Source organism: Trachymyrmex cornetzi, unplaced genomic scaffold (genome assembly GCF_001594075.2).
Source record: "Trachymyrmex cornetzi isolate Tcor2-1 unplaced genomic scaffold, Tcor1.1 scaffold326, whole genome shotgun sequence".
In the NCBI taxonomy this organism is placed as follows: domain Eukaryota; kingdom Metazoa; phylum Arthropoda; class Insecta; order Hymenoptera; family Formicidae; genus Trachymyrmex; species Trachymyrmex cornetzi.
Window position 1 is genome coordinate 494778 of NW_017297961.1, and position 19445 is coordinate 514222.

Consider the following 19445-nt stretch of genomic DNA (forward strand, 5'->3'; position numbering starts at 1 on the left):
GGGAAGCCGCCGCGCGATATTGTGGGGCAGACCGGGCCGCTCGGCGACTCGCGCGTACCTGATTTCGTGCGTTGACATTTGCTAAACTTACATTTTCTCGGCAATAAATTGACGTAGAAAGATGATTTTTTTTAAATTTGGGGCAGCTCGACGAGATATAAACAAATAGCTTAGCTAAATGTTTCGCAAAGTAATTCTAACCACGAAATTTTTAGCTTTTCGTTTCATGAATTTTTATTTTCTTAGTTTATATTAATAAAAAGCCCTTTTGAGTATGGAGTGCATGTCTGACTGACATTTTTGTTATTTGCGTATTTTGTTTATGTAAATTTCTTTATGTTATGTAATCATTCTACTGAGAAGAACCCCAATCTGGGTCAAAACGTACAGTAAAGAGTTAATAAATTAGGTGACAAATATGATATTTAATTACATTGCACATTAATATTTTGTTGCGTGGCTCTAAAGGATTATTTTGATTTATGACTGATATCGTGAGAGCTTACATATAATATATATTATTAAAATATTTGAAGGACCATGGAAAGTATATATAAGTATAAGTAGGTATATGTATTGTAAAAAACGGAAATGAGAGAGAGAGAGAGAGAGAGAGAGAGAGAGAGAGAGAGAGAGAGAAAAGAGAGAGAAAACATGTTCTCTATAGAATATTGCGACTTCTTAAATATAATTTTAAAAGCGTTAATATTTTTATTGTATGAATTTGACCTGTGCAGATCTTTTCGTTCTTAGCTATGTAGAATTTTAACAATTGACAATTACATTCGAAATATACATTTTTCAAGTGTACATTGAAATGTAGATTTAAATACAACTATTTATATAATTAATCAAATTACACACAATACATACACCTACCTATACTTACATATACTTTCCATAGCCTTTCAAATATTTTAATAATATACAGGATGTCCCGACCTTTTTTGGCAATAACTTTTGTGTAGATAGAGCAATAACTTTTGTGTAGATAGAGCGGACTAAACTGAGTCGAAAATTCCTCTACCATTTTGCAATTTTCGCAATAGTTAACATGATATTAATTACTAAAAATTGCAAAATATTGTGGTATTGAATAATTTTTTACTCAAATACTATCAACTTTACAGAAAAACTGCAAGAGCAAAAATTATTTATGTTCTTCTCATAAAGTTCTGAGAATTTTTTTAGAATTCTTTATCAACTTTTTAGTACTGCATTTTCTTATTTTTATCAACATGAGAAAATACGGTATTAAAAAATTCTGAAAAAATTCTGAAAAAATTCTCAGAACTTTATGACAAGAAAATAAATAATTTTTGTCTCTTGCAGTTTTTCTGTAAAATTCATAGTATTTGAGTAAAAATTATTCAAGAACAATATTTTGCAATTTTTAGTAATTAATATCTTGTTAACTATTGCGAAAATTGCAAAATGGTAGAGGACTTTTCGATTCAGTTTAGTCTGCTCTATCAACAAAAATGATTGGCAAAAAAGATCGGGACACCCTGTATATTATATATAAGCTCTCACAATATCAATCAGAAATCAAAATAAGCATTTAGAGCCACGCAACAAGATATTAATGTACAATGTAATTAAATATCATCTAATTTATTAACTCTTTACTGTACGTTTTGACCCAGACTGAGGTTCTTCTCAATAGAATGATTACATAACATAAAGAAATTTATATAAACAAAATACGTAAATAACAAAAATGTCAGTCAGACATGCACTCCATATTCAAAAGGGGCTTTTTATTAATATAAACTAAGAAAATAAAAATTCATGAAACGAAAAGCTAAAAATTTCGTGGTTAGAATTACTTTGCGAAACATTTAGCTAAGCTATTTGTTTATATCTCGTCGAGCTGCCCCAAATTTAAAAAAAATCATCTTTCTACGTCAATTTATTGCCGAGAAAATGTAAGTTTAGCAAATGTCAACGCACGAAATCAGGTACGCGCGAGTCGCCGAGCAGCCCGGTCTGCCCCACAATATCGCGCGGCGGCTTCCCTCACTCCGCCCGGCGCGCTGCCTCGTTCGCGTTCCTCAACTTTCCAATAGTTTTAAACAAACTTTTTCGGCAGTAAAAATTTCGAAATTTTTTAACAGCAAATTCAAATTTTTCTTAATAAATTGATACCAGAAAGAACTTTTAATCTTGAAAATTAGAGCCACAGTGATATTACGAAAAAAAATGATTATCTCGGCTCCTAATCGGAGGGTAACTTTTTTTTTTAAATTCGTAGAAAAATGTCAGCTATCGAATACTTCACACGGCTATTTGATATGATGCATATTAACGGAATTATTCCATTTTTCTATACGAAAAAAAATACTCACTTTCTAAAATCGTTTTAAAATAGTTTAACTGCAAAAAATCGTCCGGTTTTTGCTTCCTGGCGTGCACGTCTTCCAACAATTGGAAGTCGTCGGCGTGCGGCAGGAAGGCAGCTTTGAAGCTGTCGACGAAGTCGTCCCAGGTCTCCCATCTGCGGCGGTTCGCCCGACCCCAGGCCTGGGCGTCTCCTTTCAGGAGCATGGGTAGGCCTCTAATCTTCCTTCAGTTCTTCGACGCGCTCTAAGAAAGCCCACGGATCTTTCCCGTCGAATTGTATCCCCCATTTCCGCATCTCGTTAATGAGCTTTCCCGGTCGGTATTCCGGGCTGGACGGGGCGGGCGGCGGCGCGAAGGGATTAATCGACATGTTAACCCCGGACCCCTCGGATGAACGTCGGTCCCGCGGCGGCAATGGTGGTACACGGGTCTGGAATCGGTCCGGATTTTGATCTACGAAACCGCTTAGGCGGCTCCGCAGCTCGTCCAGTGTGCCCTCGGTATCGAGCCCATGCACCTCCATTTCCGAAATAATCGCGGATTTGCTTAGAGTATAGATCCACGCTCTCGGTACGCTCTGTGCCTCTGCTCTCCGGAGCGGTCCCTGCTCGGGCGCCATGAAACGACCTTACTTTGCGCGGACTCGTCGGTCACGGGCTGCGGCCAGGGTCGCAAAGAGGTTCGGCCAGGAGGAGAGAGACAAGGCATGGCTTCGCAGCTCGTCCAGCGTGCCCTCGGTATCGAAAATTTTGTTACTAAGTGTACGTGATAGTGCAACTCTTGAAGAAGAAAAAGCACTCCTGCAAATTGCTATCCGACTGCTCAAAGATGAAGAAATTAAGTTTTCCGCAGACAAGTTTTTAGTGAAAAAATGGCTTTTTGCAAAAACTAATGAACATTTAAGGCTCGTTCAGGTCTAGATTTGTTCGTCATGACGAGGGCTACATTTTACGAGAATTTCAAAACTTTGCGTTTAAATCTCGACGAACAGAGAGCGAGTGAAAAAAAAGGCCTTTTTCGGTGGTTTTTATGTTTTTCCTACTTAACCAATAGACTGATCTTAATGTTCCACATCTCATTTTGTAGGTATTCCGAATACCTACATTTTTCATACTGAACTTCTTTCCATACAGCTTTCGTTTTATAAGCGAAAAACCTGCTTTTTGCAACTATTGGAATTTTTTTCGCATATTTCCCACACGAGTTGCGAGTCTCAAACGTATACATTCCTTTTTTGATGGCCTTTCGAACATTTTTGTCGAGAGAAATGCTTAGTTACAATTTTTCCGCGAAACGGGTCTTTTTGAATCTAATTCTACTGGACTATAAAGGAAATCTTACAGTAAATAATATATATTTTAACGAAAAATAAAATATTTTTTTAGTTAACTGAAAGAAATTACAAATTTGAAGGTAAAACAATTAATTTAAATTTATTGGCGAAGAAATATTTATTTTATCGCTTGATTTTTTAATTGTAGAATATTATTTGGAAAAATTGTGTTACATCGTATAAATTCGTTATCTTTTTGCAGACAAACCGTCGATTCCGCAAGGACCTCTCAAAGTGGAGGAAGTCCGCTCCGATCACGTTAAAGTTAAGTGGGATACGCCGGAGGATAACGGCGGTACCGATATCACAGGCTATGTATTGGAAAAAATGGATCTGGATACTGGACGATGGATCCCAGCCGGAGAAACTGGCCCCAACGAGAAGGTTTTCACGTTCTCTGGTCTAACGCCTAAGAAGAAATATAAGTTCCGTGTCAAAGCGGTCAATAAAGAAGGCGAATCCGAACCTTTGGAGGTCGAAGAAGCCATCCTAGCGAAAAATCCTTACGGTAAAGAGATATCTAATCTTTCTAATAATTAATAGTTTGTTTGGATAAAAATATATAACAAAACTATAAAGATTATGCGTTTCACGGATTTTCTCCGCGTCCAGATCCATTTTGGAATGCCAACGTTTCGTGAACCTTGCAGTTCATTAGGGCGAGGAGTAACCTGATACAGTATCAGGTTGTTCCTCGCCCTGATAAAGTGGATGGAAACGCATAATTTTTATATAGAAAGCACTCGTGGAAGCTTTAAGAATATTATTAGATAACAAAACTATTTCGTAGGCAGAAATTAATGTTTAAAATAAAATTTGGTAACATAAATATTGTTAATTTAATTTGATTAATTTAATTTAATTAGGTACTGTTAATGAAGTGATGTTTTGAAACAATTTTATATAATATTTTCGACAGATGAGCCCGGCAAACCTGGCAAGCCGCAAATCTTTGATTATGATAACGTCAGTGTATCTTTGAAATGGGAGAAACCGCAGAGCGACGGTGGCAGAACGATCACTCACTATACTGTCGAGATAAAGGACAAATTCGCCGTCGACTGGGTTGAGGTAATGCAGACCACCGACTCAACACCTGAGGCTAAAGTTGAAGGCCTTAAAGAAAAGATGGTGTATCAATTTCGCGTTCGTGCTCACAATAAGGCCGGTTCCAGCGAGCCAAGCGAACCTACAGACAATCATCTGTGCAAACACCGGAATTGTAAGTTAAAATTATTATAGTTCATAAGTTTTATTGTTAGTCATGTAGAATCGATGGAATTTTCAATTATTAATAATAATGATTAACCCTTCGTGATCACACCTCCTAAGAATTTTATGTTGGTCACACAGGGTGCAAAATGACTCCAACGTTTTAATTGATTACTGTATTTACAGCTTTTGTTTTTTAAAATCACAAAAATTACTGAACATACTTTAAACATTATATAGAATATGAAAATGTAGTGACTTTTTAAAGTTTTTAATTTTAACATATATATTTAAAAAACTTGCAAAGATTGACGACCAAGGAACAATATGCAATCGAAGGCGCAAAAAGGGTATTTTAAACTTCGGATAAATGGTAGTTTAAGTCCCGTTTTAAAAAAAGACTCTGGAAATACAAAATCTCATATCTTTTTGGGGTCCTCTGGATCCCCAGTGACCACTAAGGGTTAAGATTTTTTACAGCATTGCTATAATATTTATAAAAATTATTGCAATTATTAGAAAACTATTGCAGTTATTTCTTAAAATTGGGAAATTTTTCAGTGAGACCGAGAATCGACCGAACCAATTTCAAATCAGTCATCATCAAAGCTGGTCGTACCCATAAATGGTCTGTGGATGTATCTGGTGAACCTCCACCGGAGACCAGATGGATCTGGAGAGATAACATCCCATTAACTACCACTGAGCGCATTAAGATCGAGAATGTCGAGTATCATACGGACTTTACGATCGTGAATGCAATGCGCAAAGATACCGGAAAGTACACTCTTGTTGCTGAGAATGCTAATGGCAAAGACGAAGAAACCGTCGAGCTTACCGTACTCGGTAAGCCCAATTTTCAAATTCTTTTTACGACGTTCTGTGTATATAAGAATATTTATCAATACTCAATAAACTCGTTGATTAATTTTAATATCTTATTTTTGTATCAGTTGCACGAATCGATTTTTATAGATAGAAAAGAACTGATCTTAAAAAGAAAAGGATCTTTATAGCAAAATTTTTTCATGCAGGAAAACCGGATGCTCCTAAAGGACCTCTGGAAGTCAGCGATGTCACCAATACCTCGGCGAAGGTGAAATGGGAGAAACCAGAGGATGATGGTGGTGTGCCAATCAAAGAGTATGAAATCGAGAAGATGGACACAAAGACTGGTAAATGGGTCAGAGTCGGTAAAGTGCCCGGAAATTCGCCGAACACTGAGTTTGAAGTTACTGGGTTGAATCCTGGAAGCGAATACAAGTTTCGCGTAACAGCTGTCAATGACGAGGGTGATTCGGAGCCTCTAGAGAGTGAACGTGGCGTTATTGCCAAGAATCCTTACGGTATATTGATATTTTCCTTATATATTATATATAATTAGACAATGTATCTAATGTTTATCCTAATAATTCAAAAAAATATACAGGATGTTCGGAATTTAAATATTAAAACTTCGGAAGCGTGTAGGGAATCTATAAACTAAGAAAAAAAGTAGAGATATGCTCGTTTTGCTTCGTTTTGGAGAAAATCGCAAAAAAGTCAAAACGTTGCTCGTTCTCGCCTTTGAAATATTACCGTCGCTAAAATCGTGCATGAAATGTTTGTTAACATTTTTGTTTTTCTTCTGTAAATTCGTCAGTTACTCGTCAGAAGTCATCGAGTGAATTACTCCTGTCACAATATGCCGCATACATATTCTAACGTTGAATATGCCGATATCAATTTCGTGTATGGTTTCTGTGACGGTAATGAGGACGGTAATGATGATACTGCAAGAGGTCAACATTTTGAACAATATCTACATTAAGCAAGTGAATAAATACAACGTGAATAAGTAATGAGAAAGTACAAAAATGAAAACTACGATTTGTCTTTAATTGCGCACTAGTGCACATTAAAGGCGTTGTACACTGTTTTAATTCAAGTATAAAAGTGAAATGCAAATATTTCGAATTATAAAATACATATTTTACTTAATAATATAATAAAATGTATTAAGTATTTCAGGATTTAATTGATTTCTATGTTTATGTATAAACATATTTTTACGTTATTTTGTGTACAATGGCTTTAATGTGCATCAATGCTCACTGAGTGCATCCAATCGAATTCCAATCGCTATTAGTTTATCGATCTTCTACACGCCCTCAAAGTTTTGACATTTAAATTCCAAACACTCTGTATATTGAAATTACTTTATTAATAATTTCTTTGATTTTATAATATGAAGTAAATTTTTTAAATTAAGAAGTTAATTAATACATTTTAACTTTTTGTTTATTATCTCTTTAAAATTTTAATTAAACATTTATTTGTTAAATTCTAAAATAAAATTTGAATAATTCTTTTTCAGATGAACCTTTGAAGCCTGGAACGCCCGAAATCACCGATTACGATAACGAATCTGTAAGCTTGAAATGGGCTCCACCAGAATTCGATGGAGGAGCGCCTATCGAAAAATATATCATCGAGAAAAAAGATCGGTACAAGCCCGATTGGGAAAAGGCTATCGAAGTACCTGGAAATCAACTTGAGGGCAAAGTACCTGATTTAAAGGAAAGGGGCGAGTATCAGTTCCGAGTTATTGCCGTAAACAAAGCTGGATCCTCGCCTCCGTCCGACGCGTCAAAGATGCAGATCTGCAAACACAAAGCTCGTGAGTCTCTATCAAATATAATTATAATATAATTACAATTAATGCATGTGTCTTATATTAAAAATGTTACAATTAACAATACAGTTAATATTACAATTAATAATATAATTAATTAAGAAAAAGAATACTGTAGAGAAACAAACAATTTAAAGATTTATTTTTATTATATAAAAAATAATATTTTGTTGTATAATTTCGCTCACTTCACTAGTGAAGCCAAGAATCGATAGAACGAACTTGAAACCAATCGTCGTACGAGCTGGTAAAACTGTTAAGTACGACGTGGATGTACGTGGCGAACCACCGCCGGAAATCAAATGGTATCACGTCGGCAATGAAGTAAAATCCGGTGAGAACATTGAAATCGTCAATGTTGATTACAACACAAAGCTCACTATTACCGACAGTCTGCGCAAAAATACTGGCGTATGGAAGATCAAGGCTGTCAATCCTCATGGTGAAGATGAGGCGGAAGTTGAAGTGACGATATTATGTGAGTGGAATGTATGAAATTTTTGTAACTTACAGAATATAAATTATGAAATTCTTTTCTCCTTTTTTTTAAATTATTGCACTAATGTTTCTTGTGTACAGCGGCTCCCGGAAAGCCAAAAGGACCGCTCAAAGTGGCGGATGTCACGAAGAACAGTTGCAAACTCAAATGGGGCAAGCCGGAAGACGATGGTGGCAAACCGGTCACTGGATACCAAATAGAAAAATTGGATAAATCTACAGGCAGATGGATACCAGTTGGTCGTACAGCGGATACCGAGATGGACGTAAAGGGTCTTCAGGAAGGACATGAGTATGAGTTTAGAGTAAAGGCTCTAAATGAAGAAGGAGAATCGGAGCCACTTGTGTCAGACGGCTCTACACTTGCAAAGAATCCTTATGGTAAATTGAATAGTAATATTAAATAAATAAACAATTTTTTATTAAACTAAGTTATTCAAAAAGTAAAAATTGATATTATGTAATAACTTTCTAAAAAAGTATAGTTATTATAATATTAAAGTATAATTTAATATAAAATAAATAATTTATGATATCATTTTCACAGCTTAATTAAAATATTCTGCAATATTACTTAATACTTTTTTGTAGCAATATTAAATCAAATATTTTTTATAGATGTTACAAGTAAGCCTGGAACACCGGAACTCGAAGATTGGGACGTCGATCGCGTTGATCTCAAATGGGAACCTCCAAAAGATACTGGCGGTGCACCAATCACCGGTTACATTATTGAAAAGAAGGAGAAACCTTCCTCACAATGGGAGGAAGCTCTTGTCACCGACTCGCCACAACCAAAAGGTCGTGTTACCGGCTTGAAAAAAGGTTCCACTTACCAGTTCCGTGTTCGTGCTGTTAACAAGGCTGGACCATCGGAGCCTAGCGATCCGAGCAAGCCGCACGTTGCAAAAGCAAGATTCCGTGAGTATCTCAATTTGATTAACAAATTACAATAGAAATTCTATAGGCTGTAATGAATTAAATCAATTAAGAATAACAAGTCTTTAAGAGCCAATGCTGGATGTAATTGCAATCAAGTTTTATTGTATATATTACAACAATTAAATGCCGGCAATCTTCCGAGAGTATCCTTACCCACAGAAACACCTCTCGAAAAATCCGCCGTTCGGAACTTGCATTAAAACTATGAGTCCCATGTGTTTGTGGCAATTGATCAGCGTGTACACCACAAGCATATGAGAGAGGTAAACACAGGCCGGAGGCCTAACGTAAAAAGAAGAAGAACAATTAAATGAATAAAACGTTATATACAATAAAACGTTTCGATCCTTGGTTTGGATCCTCTTCAGTAAATACATAATTGATAAACTTCCGTCTAGTGTAACGTATTTTTCAGGCAGCGCAGTATTAAAACGCTAGAAATCTAATTAATTAAATCAATTAAGAATAATGAGCCTTTGAGAGCCAATGCTGTCATATATATTATTCTTAATTAATTTAATTCATTAGAACCTATATAATTTCTATTGTTTTAATACTGCGCTGCCTGAAAAATGCGTTACACTAGACGGAAGTTTATCAATTATGTATTTACTGAAGAGAATCCAAACCAAGGATCAAAACGTTTTACTCATTTAATTGCAGTATACAATAAAACTTGATTGCAATTACACCCAGCATTGGCTCTCAAAGGCTTGTTATTCTCAATTGATTTAACAAATTATAATTAAATATAACTTGTTATTATATACGAAAAGCTCAAAATATTTAATAATTATAAATTAGAAAAATTATAATCTATAATTATATAATTTTAATTTTATTTTTAATTTCTATTCTGATTTAAATTAAGATCTCTATAATGTCAGAATTTAATTTATGGTATTTCATACAAAGTGAGAAACATGAATAAATATTGGATTGGTATATTAATTATTATGAAATAATTTAAGATAATATTATATATAAAAATTGTTTTTTGTAGTGAAACCGCACATCAACCGTGATAAGCTGCAGACTATCAAAGTAAGAGCAGGTCAACTAGTGAAGTTGGAAGTTGATATCGAAGGTGAACCTCCTCCAACAGTTACATGGAGTTTTGCTGGTGCACCACTTCAAACTGGAGCCAATGTTAAAATTGATAACGAAGACTACCTCACTAAGATTCAGTTAACAAATACCAGTCGAAAATTAACTGGAAAATATACTATCAAGGCTGTAAACGATTCTGGACAAGATGAGGCCGATGTAGAAATTAATATTCTTGGTGAGTAAACTTGAATATATAAGTATGTTGTGTATCCACATCTCTATTTTAACTTAAAAATAAAACGAAATTCTATATATATACAGGGTGTTAGTATGTTCCCAAACTCAACAGAGCGATTCTTTGGTTTATTTCAAGTAAAAAAGTCCATATAAACAGTCCTAAGCAACTTAGTTTCCGAAATACAGGTGAATGTTCGCAAATGTTTGACGAAACGATAAATTGCGTTGGAGATATCTTCCTGCATAAATATGCTTTGCTTCATGTGAGTTACTATTCGCACAACCGTAAATAAAGTGATAAAGTCAAAGTCAAAGTCACAAAATCAAAAATAGACTCCAGTCCTGATGTTAGTGCTGGTCAGTTAGCTTGTACATACGTTTTTGGGCCAAATTGTTTCAATCCATCAAAATCGGTTTCATCATGCCTAAGTTTACAAATTTTGGCAGATATGCCCAATTGAGAATGAGAATGATTTGAGGAATCGAATAGTTGCTTCATGCGAGGCAATACGTAACACACCTGGTATCTTTGAGCGTGTACGTCAATCTTTGAGAAGAAGGCTCGATGGACGTATCATGGCGCAAGGTGGACATTTTCAACAATTCATCTAATTATTTTATTTCGTCAGAAGAACTGAAGCCTGTTTTTGTTTTTCTGTTTTTGACTAGGTTTTGATTAGTTTAAGTTGTATTTCTTTCAAATAAACAGATTATTACTACACGTTTAAATTTTTTTATTTCGGAAACTAAGCCGTTTAGGACATATGTTTATATGGACTTTTTTACTTGAAATAAACCAAAGAATCGCTCTGTTGAGTTTGGGAACATACTAACACCCTGTATATTTTTTATAATATTTTATAATACATATGTACACATAAAATACTTTATTTCATGTTGAAATAAGAAATGCATAATGTAAGCAAATTTTTTTAAATATTTTTTGAGTGGAATAACGAATGTTTAAAGATTCAAATTATATTATTCTAAATTGCTCTAAACTAAATGCACGATTATACAATATAATATGTATTTATATTGTAAAACTTATTATGTAATTTTGTAGACAAGCCTGGAAAACCGGAAGGACCACTGGAAGTGACCGACGTGCACAAGGAGGGCTGCAAATTGAAGTGGAGCAAGCCGAAAGACGATGGTGGACTTCCCCTGTCCAGTTACATAGTAGAAAAGATGGATGTGACGACAGGTCGTTGGGTACCAGCCGGTATCGTGGACCCTGATAAAACTGAACACGCAGTTACCGGTTTGGAACCTGGCCATAAGTACGAATTCCGTGTGAAGGCTGTGAACGAAGAAGGAGAATCAGAACCTCTGCAAACCGACGTTGGCATCGTAGCTAAGAATCCATACGGTATAGTATTCTAATGTTGATTACAATGTTCATATACATATTTATTTTTATACATTATTCTATTTTAGATTAAATATAATATTACAATACAACGAGGCAATTAAGAGCTTACCCTGCTGCAAATTCCCATGGGGAATTTTCCTATGGGTTTGCCTAACCATAGGTACCCATGGTAAATTCGACAGGTCCCCATGGGAGAAGGCTCCTATTTTGCTGTAAATTCCCATGAGTTTTTTCATGGATTCCTACAGAGGACTATAAGATTCTGGCTCTGTTCCAAAATTTGCTGCCAGTACTGAAAATCTATAGTTTACGTTATGTGCACTATAAATTTTCAGTGCTGACAGTAGATTTTGGAACACAGCCTCTGCAGGAGCTTGTACAGTGTAAACAATTAATGACAACAGAGAAAAATATCAGGACGTTCCTCGTCTCGAATCCAGGCCTGGTCTTTCCTCCGAATTCGTAGACTTCCGTTTTGCCACTGAGCCACACAGTTCTGACACTGATAGCTTCTCTGTTGTGCCTATTTCCTCTAAATTTCTTACAATAAATACCTATAGGATTTACGCAGCATGTATATATAGGATGACATAGGAAATTTAGTACGAAACGTTGGAATTTCAAGAATGGATCTAGACATGGAGAAAACCCGCTAAACGCATAGGCCCATATTCAGAACGCGCTTACAACGATGTTAGCACGCTAACATACCATACTTTACGTCACATATTATAGAATTTCAGAGATAAAAGTGCGCTTTTATCGATAAAAGCGCGTTCTGAATACGGGCCATAATCTTTATATAGAAAGCACCCGTGGAAGCCATAAGAATATTAACCTAAAATATATATAAAAACACCCTGTTAAATTCTTAATGTGGAATTATATTTAGTTTAAACTATTTTTAATTATTTCTATAGAATTATTCTCTCAAGTTAGTATAGGTACCCATAGGAATGCGAAAGAGATGCCTATGGGAATTAAAGGCTTATAGGATACTGCATCTTGACGTATAGGAACATGTAGGTGCATATAGGACCGAAATGTGTATACATCATTATCCTATGGTAGCCTATAGGCACTTTCTGTCTCCATGGGGTACCTCCCCACTGTCTTACGTACGCCTACATGTTACTATACGTCAAACTGGTATCCTATACATCCTTTTAGTTCTCATGGAGGCATCTGTCCACATTCCTGTGGGTACCTATACTAACGTATTGCATTCCTGTGGATGTCCTACATATACCTATAGGCAACTACACAAGTTCCTACAAAATCTTATAGTCATTTATAGGAACCCGTGAAAAAACCCATGAGAATTTGCAGCAGCGTATACACAGTTGTTATGAATGTGCTTAATTTACAGACTGACATAGAATTTTTTCATCATAAGTATATGTATATCGATTCTTAATCAGGTTAATAATTTGCATTATGTTTTTAAAAAAGATTACATAGTTGTCTCAATATATCACTCGTTTGTTAAATTAACTTTATTTTGTATTTATAATTTTGATTTCAAGTTGTGTGTAACTGAATGTAGGTGCAATTTATTAGTATAACCGGTGAGTTTTTTAGATTTAACGAATATAGAATGCAGTTCAGTAATATAAATAAATCTTTGTATTTAGATTTTACCAACCTTTGAATTGTAAGAAGAATGTTTTCACATAATCGAATGGAGAATTACTTGAGGTTTGAAGATTGCACCTACATTCGCAATTATAGCATGTAATTACGGATTTATTGATGGATGTAATATCTTGAAGAGGGCTGAAAAAAAAAACAACCGAAACGTCGGAATTGTATGTAGAAATGAAGAATAAAGAATTAATTGTCAACGCACATTTATAACAACTGTATATAAGCTCTTAATTGCCTGGTTGTATTGTAATATTATTTTTAATATTGAGAGTTCGATAAACTTATACTGTTTAGATTAAGTAATTTTAGATACATATATAAGCTATAGATATTTTTCTTACTTTCCAGAAAAATTATAATAATTAAGAATTTATAAATACGGATGGTACTAACTAATTTCATAATTAAATTTGTTACAGATATGTAGCAAATATTGTTGTAATAATTATGAATAATAAATGCTTATTTCTTTTTCTAGTAGCAAATAAACAAACATTATATTACGATACAATATCAAACAAAGAAGACGATTTAAAAATCTATTTATTTAGTTATATCGTTTATTTTATAATTTTTTTAATTATTAAAAGAAAACAAGCAAAAAAAGCTTACGGCATATTTCATGGAATATTTTAGATGCTCCAGCAGCGCCTGGACTTCCAGAGATTGTCGATTGGTCGGAGAATATGGTAAAGCTTAAATGGGAACCACCAATAAGAGACGGCGGCGCACCAATTACTGGATATATCATCGAAATGAAGGATAAATTCGGTACTAATTTTGTCAAGGCTGCTGAAGTGCAAGGGCCCGTATGTACTGGCACAGTTCCACGTTTAGAAGAAGGCAATCAGTATCAATTCAGAGTACGCGCCATTAATAAAGCTGGACCTGGTGAACCTAGCGAGGCTACCAATCCGCACACTGCTAAAGCTCGTTGGTGTAAGTATTACTTCATTTTGATAAATTACAATCCTTTATCAAAAAAGGTTGAAAATATAAACGTACATTGCATTATTAAAGAAATAATTGTATACATAATATTTCATATAAAATTATTTATTAAGATTTATTTAAATTCAATTTTTTAAATCTATTTATATAAAAAAACATTTTATTTATTGATATCTGATTTTTTATTTTTATTTTGCAGTGAAACCGTATATTGATCGCACGAATCTGCAACCCATAACGGTAAAAGTTGGCCTTACCGTAAGTCTGGATGTAAACATAATTGGCGAGCCGCCGCCAAAAGTTACTTGGACCTTCAAAGATAAGGAACTCGTATCGGATGACACGATACGAATCGACAATGTTGATTACAACACAAAATTCTTTATACTAAAAACTAAACGCGCACACACCGGCAAATATGTGATCAATGCCAAGAACGAAGTCGGCGAGGATACTGCTGAAGTAGAAATCACTGTTCTTGGCAAGCCCAGCAAGCCAAAAGTAAGAATTTTACATTATATTATTATCAATACTATTAATAATTATTCATTACTAATTGTAATTATTTTAATTATTCTAATTATCGTTATCTAGTTTATAAGTTTTTTGTCTTGATAATCTGATTAAATATCTCGTTTATAATTCAGGGTCCCTTGGAAGTGAGCGATGTTAACAAACATGGCTGCAAACTCAAATGGGACAAACCCGAAGATGATGGTGGTTCACCGATCGAATACTATGAGATCGAGAAGTTGGATCCTCTTACTGGACAATGGATACCTTGTGGTCGTAGTACCGAACCTGAAGCAACTATTACAGGATTGCAGGAAGGTAAACCGTATAAATTCCGCGTGAAAGCTGTCAATAGAGAAGGAGAATCCGATGATTTGGAAGCTGACAAGTCTATTATAGCCAAAAATCCATTCGGTATGTATTCGAACTCTGGAAAATTTGAATTTAAAACTTAAAAACTTAACTACTTTCGATTTAGATGAACCGGGTAAACCTGGTCGACCAGAACTCAAGAACTGGGACAAGGACTTCGTCGATCTCGAATGGACTCCTCCCAAGGATGACGGTGGTGCGCCGATCGAGAAGTACATTGTGCAGATGCGAGACAAAGAAGGTAGACAATGGGTGGATGTTGCTAAGGTTCCGGGAGACCGAACGGCCGCTAAAGTGACTGACGGTATCCAGGAGGGTCATGAATACGAGTTTAGGATCGTGGCGGTCAATAAAGCTGGACCTGGCGAGCCCAGTGATACTTCAAAAAGCGTTGTGGCTAAACCTCGATTCTGTAAGCGTCGTATATATAACTTTATTGTTTTATTGTTAGATAAATTTATTTCTTATAGTATTAGAATAATTATCTATATATCTAATTTTACTATCTGTTTTTAGTGGCACCGCATATTGATCGTAAAAATCTCCACAAGAAAGTCATGCGAATTGGCCAGATGCTGCGACTTGAGGCTGACATCAAGGGTGAGCCGCCACCAGTTGTTACGTGGAAACTCAAGGATAAGGTGCTGAAGAGCATGGATCGACTCAAGATTGAGAACGAGGATTATCATACTATGTTCGTCCTCAATAAGCTTCAGCGTTCGGATACCGGCACGTACACCGTCATTGCCAAGAATGACAGTGGCACTGATCAGGTTGACGTCGAGCTTCAGGTTTGTATGACAACTGTTTTGCAAATTTAATTATGTAAGTTAAATTCCGTTAAGAATATAGAATTGTTTGTTAGAGCATTCTTTGTTAAATATAATTGATCGTTTATTTAATGTTTATCAGGTTCTAAGTAAACCTGGCAAACCGAAAGGACCGCTTGAAGTGTCCGATGTGACGGCTGAGGGTTGTAAGCTGAAATGGGACAAACCCGATGACGACGGTGGCGAACCGGTTGATCATTATGTTATCGAAAGGATGGATGTGGATACTGGTCGTTGGGTACCATGCGGTACCAGCAAAACTCCAGAAGCAGATGTGTCCGGTCTAAACGAGGGCAAGGATTATCAATTCCGTGTCAAAGCTGTCAACTCCGAAGGCGAATCCGAACCTCTAGAAACGTCCATACCAACAACCGCCAAAAATCCTTATTGTAAATTTTATTTTTATTATTTCTTACAATTAATTTTTTAAAATTTCTTTAATCATATTATAACATCTTAAAAAATAAACTTGTAATAAATTATTTATAAAACATTTACTTCTAATTACAGCTGAACCCGATGCGCCCGGCAAACCCGAATTGAAGGATTGGTCGAAGAATCATGTTGACTTGAAATGGAAAGCCCCGAAGAAGGATGGCGGTGCACCAATTGAAAAATATATCATTGAGAAGAAAGATCAGTATGGCAAATGGCAGAAAGCCGCGGAAGTTCCGGGTAACAAAACTGAAGCCAAAGTGCCAGATCTTGTGGAGGGTCAGAAATATCAATTCCGAGTTAAGGCCGTGAACAAAGGTGGCCAGAGCAAGCCCAGCGAGCCTAGCGAAACCTTGACCGCCAAGGATCGCTACGCCGCGCCCAAGATCGATCGCACAAACCTGAAAGATATCACAATCAAGGCCGGTAATGTCATTCGACTGGACGTCAAAGTTACGGGTGAACCACCGCCAAGCAAGACCTGGTTCCTAAACAAGGCTAAGCAGGAATCCGGCAACGTCTTGACCATCGAAATGGAGGATTACAAGACCAAGTTCGTGGTCTCATCGGCGACCAGGGCGCATTGTGGCACGTTGACTTTGAAGGCGGAGAATAGTTCCGGCAAAGATGAGGCATCCATCGAGATCCTGGTACTGGACAAACCTAGCAAGCCTGAAGGACCGCTCAAGGTTTCTGACGTACATAAGGAGGGCTGTACTCTCAAGTGGAATCCACCAGCGGACGATGGTGGTGCACCTTTAGATCACTATGTGGTCGAGAAGATGGATACAGAAACCGGTAGATGGATACCTGTCGCACGCACTAAGGAACCCACGATGGAGGTAGAGAACTTGGTACCCGGACAGGAATACAAGTTCCGAGTTGCGGCTGTAAACGCGGAAGGCGAATCCGAACCATTGGAGACCGAGCATGGGATCGTCGCCAAGAATCCATTTGGTGAGATTTCTAATTTTTTAAGTCTATCTTTTTATTTAATTTTAAATTATTTAAACGTTTTATATTAAAATTTTGTACGACGAATATTACAAATAAAATTTTCTTGTTCTTCATATTATTTAAATGTAAAGCAATTAAAAAATCTTTTAATTAATAAAACTTTAACAATTATTAATAAAAATATCAGGAATATAGAAGGGCAAATTAGAGTCAAATTCGAATATAGATATGTGCAATAAACGTTTAAAGTTTTAACATTCTAATAAATTGATATGAAATATAAATTTAATTTTAAAAACTTAACGTTATATTGTATTTCATGACATGTTTCGGCATTATAATTGTGCTATCATCAGATGTTATAAATTCGCAGAGCAAAAACGCAGTGAAAAAGGTATATTTTGAATAGTTACTATTAAATCATTAAACGGTATAAAAGACGTATTGAAATATTCTTATAAATATATGTAATCCGTATCTTACGCGAATCCGATGTAACATAAATGGAGGGTGAAAACGAAATTGCTCGCAATCGGTTGGACGACTGGTTAATAGACAATTTTCACGATTATCTATAAGTTATAATATTTTAGACTTTACAGATCAACAAGCAATTTCATTACTATATTAAAGAACTCACCGTTATGGTCTTACATTCTTCCAACGTATGATGTAGATAAGATGCGTGTTAAATTGCTTGTATCAGTCACTATGATTATGAGATCAATAAATACCGGGTGTTTCAGACCACCCGTCTCATCCTTTTATCTTCGCAGTATAAGGTCCAATCGAAAAAGTGTTCAGACAAAAGTTGTAGGGTTTCTAAAGACCTATTTACTGGCACTATGAATTTGATCTTGAGTGGCATCGCCAAGGTCAGGTCAAGATCACATCGATTTTTAAAAACGGAACCCCTTATCTTTCATTATATTTTTTTATAGCTTACCTCGAGAGCTTTTCAAAACATTATAATAAAATATTTTTTCATTAAATATTTTTCGAGTTATAAGGCTCGAAAGTTACAATACAGTCGGCATTAGCATTACGCAAGTTGTCTGACCGACGGCTAAAATCTCTTGAATGTTGTTCAGGATCATGTTCTGGATAATATTTGTCAAGATCAAGGTCATTGCAAGCTGTACCTGTTATTTTCATTTCTGCACTAAAAATTCATTTTTACGTAAAAATGAAAATAAGAGGTACAATCACCAATGGATTTCATCTTGACAAATGTTATCCAAGACATGATCCTGAACAACATTCAAGAGGTTTTAGCTGTCGGTCAGATAACTTGCGTAATGCTAATACCGGCTGTACTGTAACTTTCGAGCTTTATAACTCGAAAAATACTTAATAAAAAAATATTTTATTAAAGTGTTTTGAAAAGTTCTCGAGGTGAGCTACAAGAAAATGTTATGAAAAATAAGGGATTCTATTTAAAAAAATTGATGTGATCTTGACCTGGCCTTGGCGATGCCATCCAAGATCAAACTCATAGTGCCAGTAAATAGGTCTTTAGAAACCCTACAACTTTTGTCTGAACACTTTTTCGATTGGACCTTATACTGCGAAGATAAAAGGGTGGGACGGGTGGTCTGAAACACCTAGTATATGTGAAATTATTAAAACTATTAGTCACCAAGTTAAAGATTAAAATTGTGTAAACATATGAAATTACTAGTCAAAAAGTTAAAGATTAAAGATGTACACTGAAACAAAATATAGTCAATTTTAATAAACATTTAGTTGAATTGAAACAAGCTGACTTTGCGCGGACGTAGCTCGTCGGTCACGGACTGCGGCCAGGGTCGCAAAGAGGTTCGGCCAGGAGGAGAGAGATGCAAGGCGGTAATAACGGAATTAATACGGATTCATGTGATAATGAGAGTATATTCTTGATATATATGTTACAGAGTGTATGTGTGTGTGTGTGTGCGTGTTGATACGATTTGTCGCGGCTGGTCTGTTTGCTGACGGCGGTGTACGTGTGCGTGTACAATACGTGTCGGTGTACGTGTGCGGTGTGTATGTGTTCGGTGTGTATGTGTATGATGTGTATGTGTACGTGCGGCGGGG

At 35.7% G+C, this 19445-nt stretch overlaps 1 protein-coding gene across 2 annotated transcripts in view; it reads left to right on the forward strand.

Annotated features, from left to right (window-relative positions):
• Positions 1-19445, forward strand: part of bent (projectin protein bent) — a 221823-nt gene that overhangs the window by 88654 nt on the left and 113724 nt on the right. For both annotated transcript variants that reach the window (XM_018510206.1, XM_018510207.1), the window contains 17 exons: positions 3879-4184; positions 4596-4898; positions 5450-5734; positions 5923-6234; positions 7245-7547; positions 7759-8040; positions 8142-8441; positions 8679-8981; positions 10006-10287; positions 11356-11661; positions 13948-14250; positions 14462-14763; positions 14910-15189; positions 15254-15559; positions 15664-15938; positions 16060-16366; positions 16488-17369. In XM_018510206.1, the coding sequence (XP_018365708.1) occupies positions 3879-4184; positions 4596-4898; positions 5450-5734; positions 5923-6234; positions 7245-7547; positions 7759-8040; positions 8142-8441; positions 8679-8981; positions 10006-10287; positions 11356-11661; positions 13948-14250; positions 14462-14763; positions 14910-15189; positions 15254-15559; positions 15664-15938; positions 16060-16366; positions 16488-17369 (5637 nt within the window). The remainder of the gene's footprint in view (positions 1-3878; positions 4185-4595; positions 4899-5449; positions 5735-5922; positions 6235-7244; positions 7548-7758; positions 8041-8141; positions 8442-8678; positions 8982-10005; positions 10288-11355; positions 11662-13947; positions 14251-14461; positions 14764-14909; positions 15190-15253; positions 15560-15663; positions 15939-16059; positions 16367-16487; positions 17370-19445) is intronic.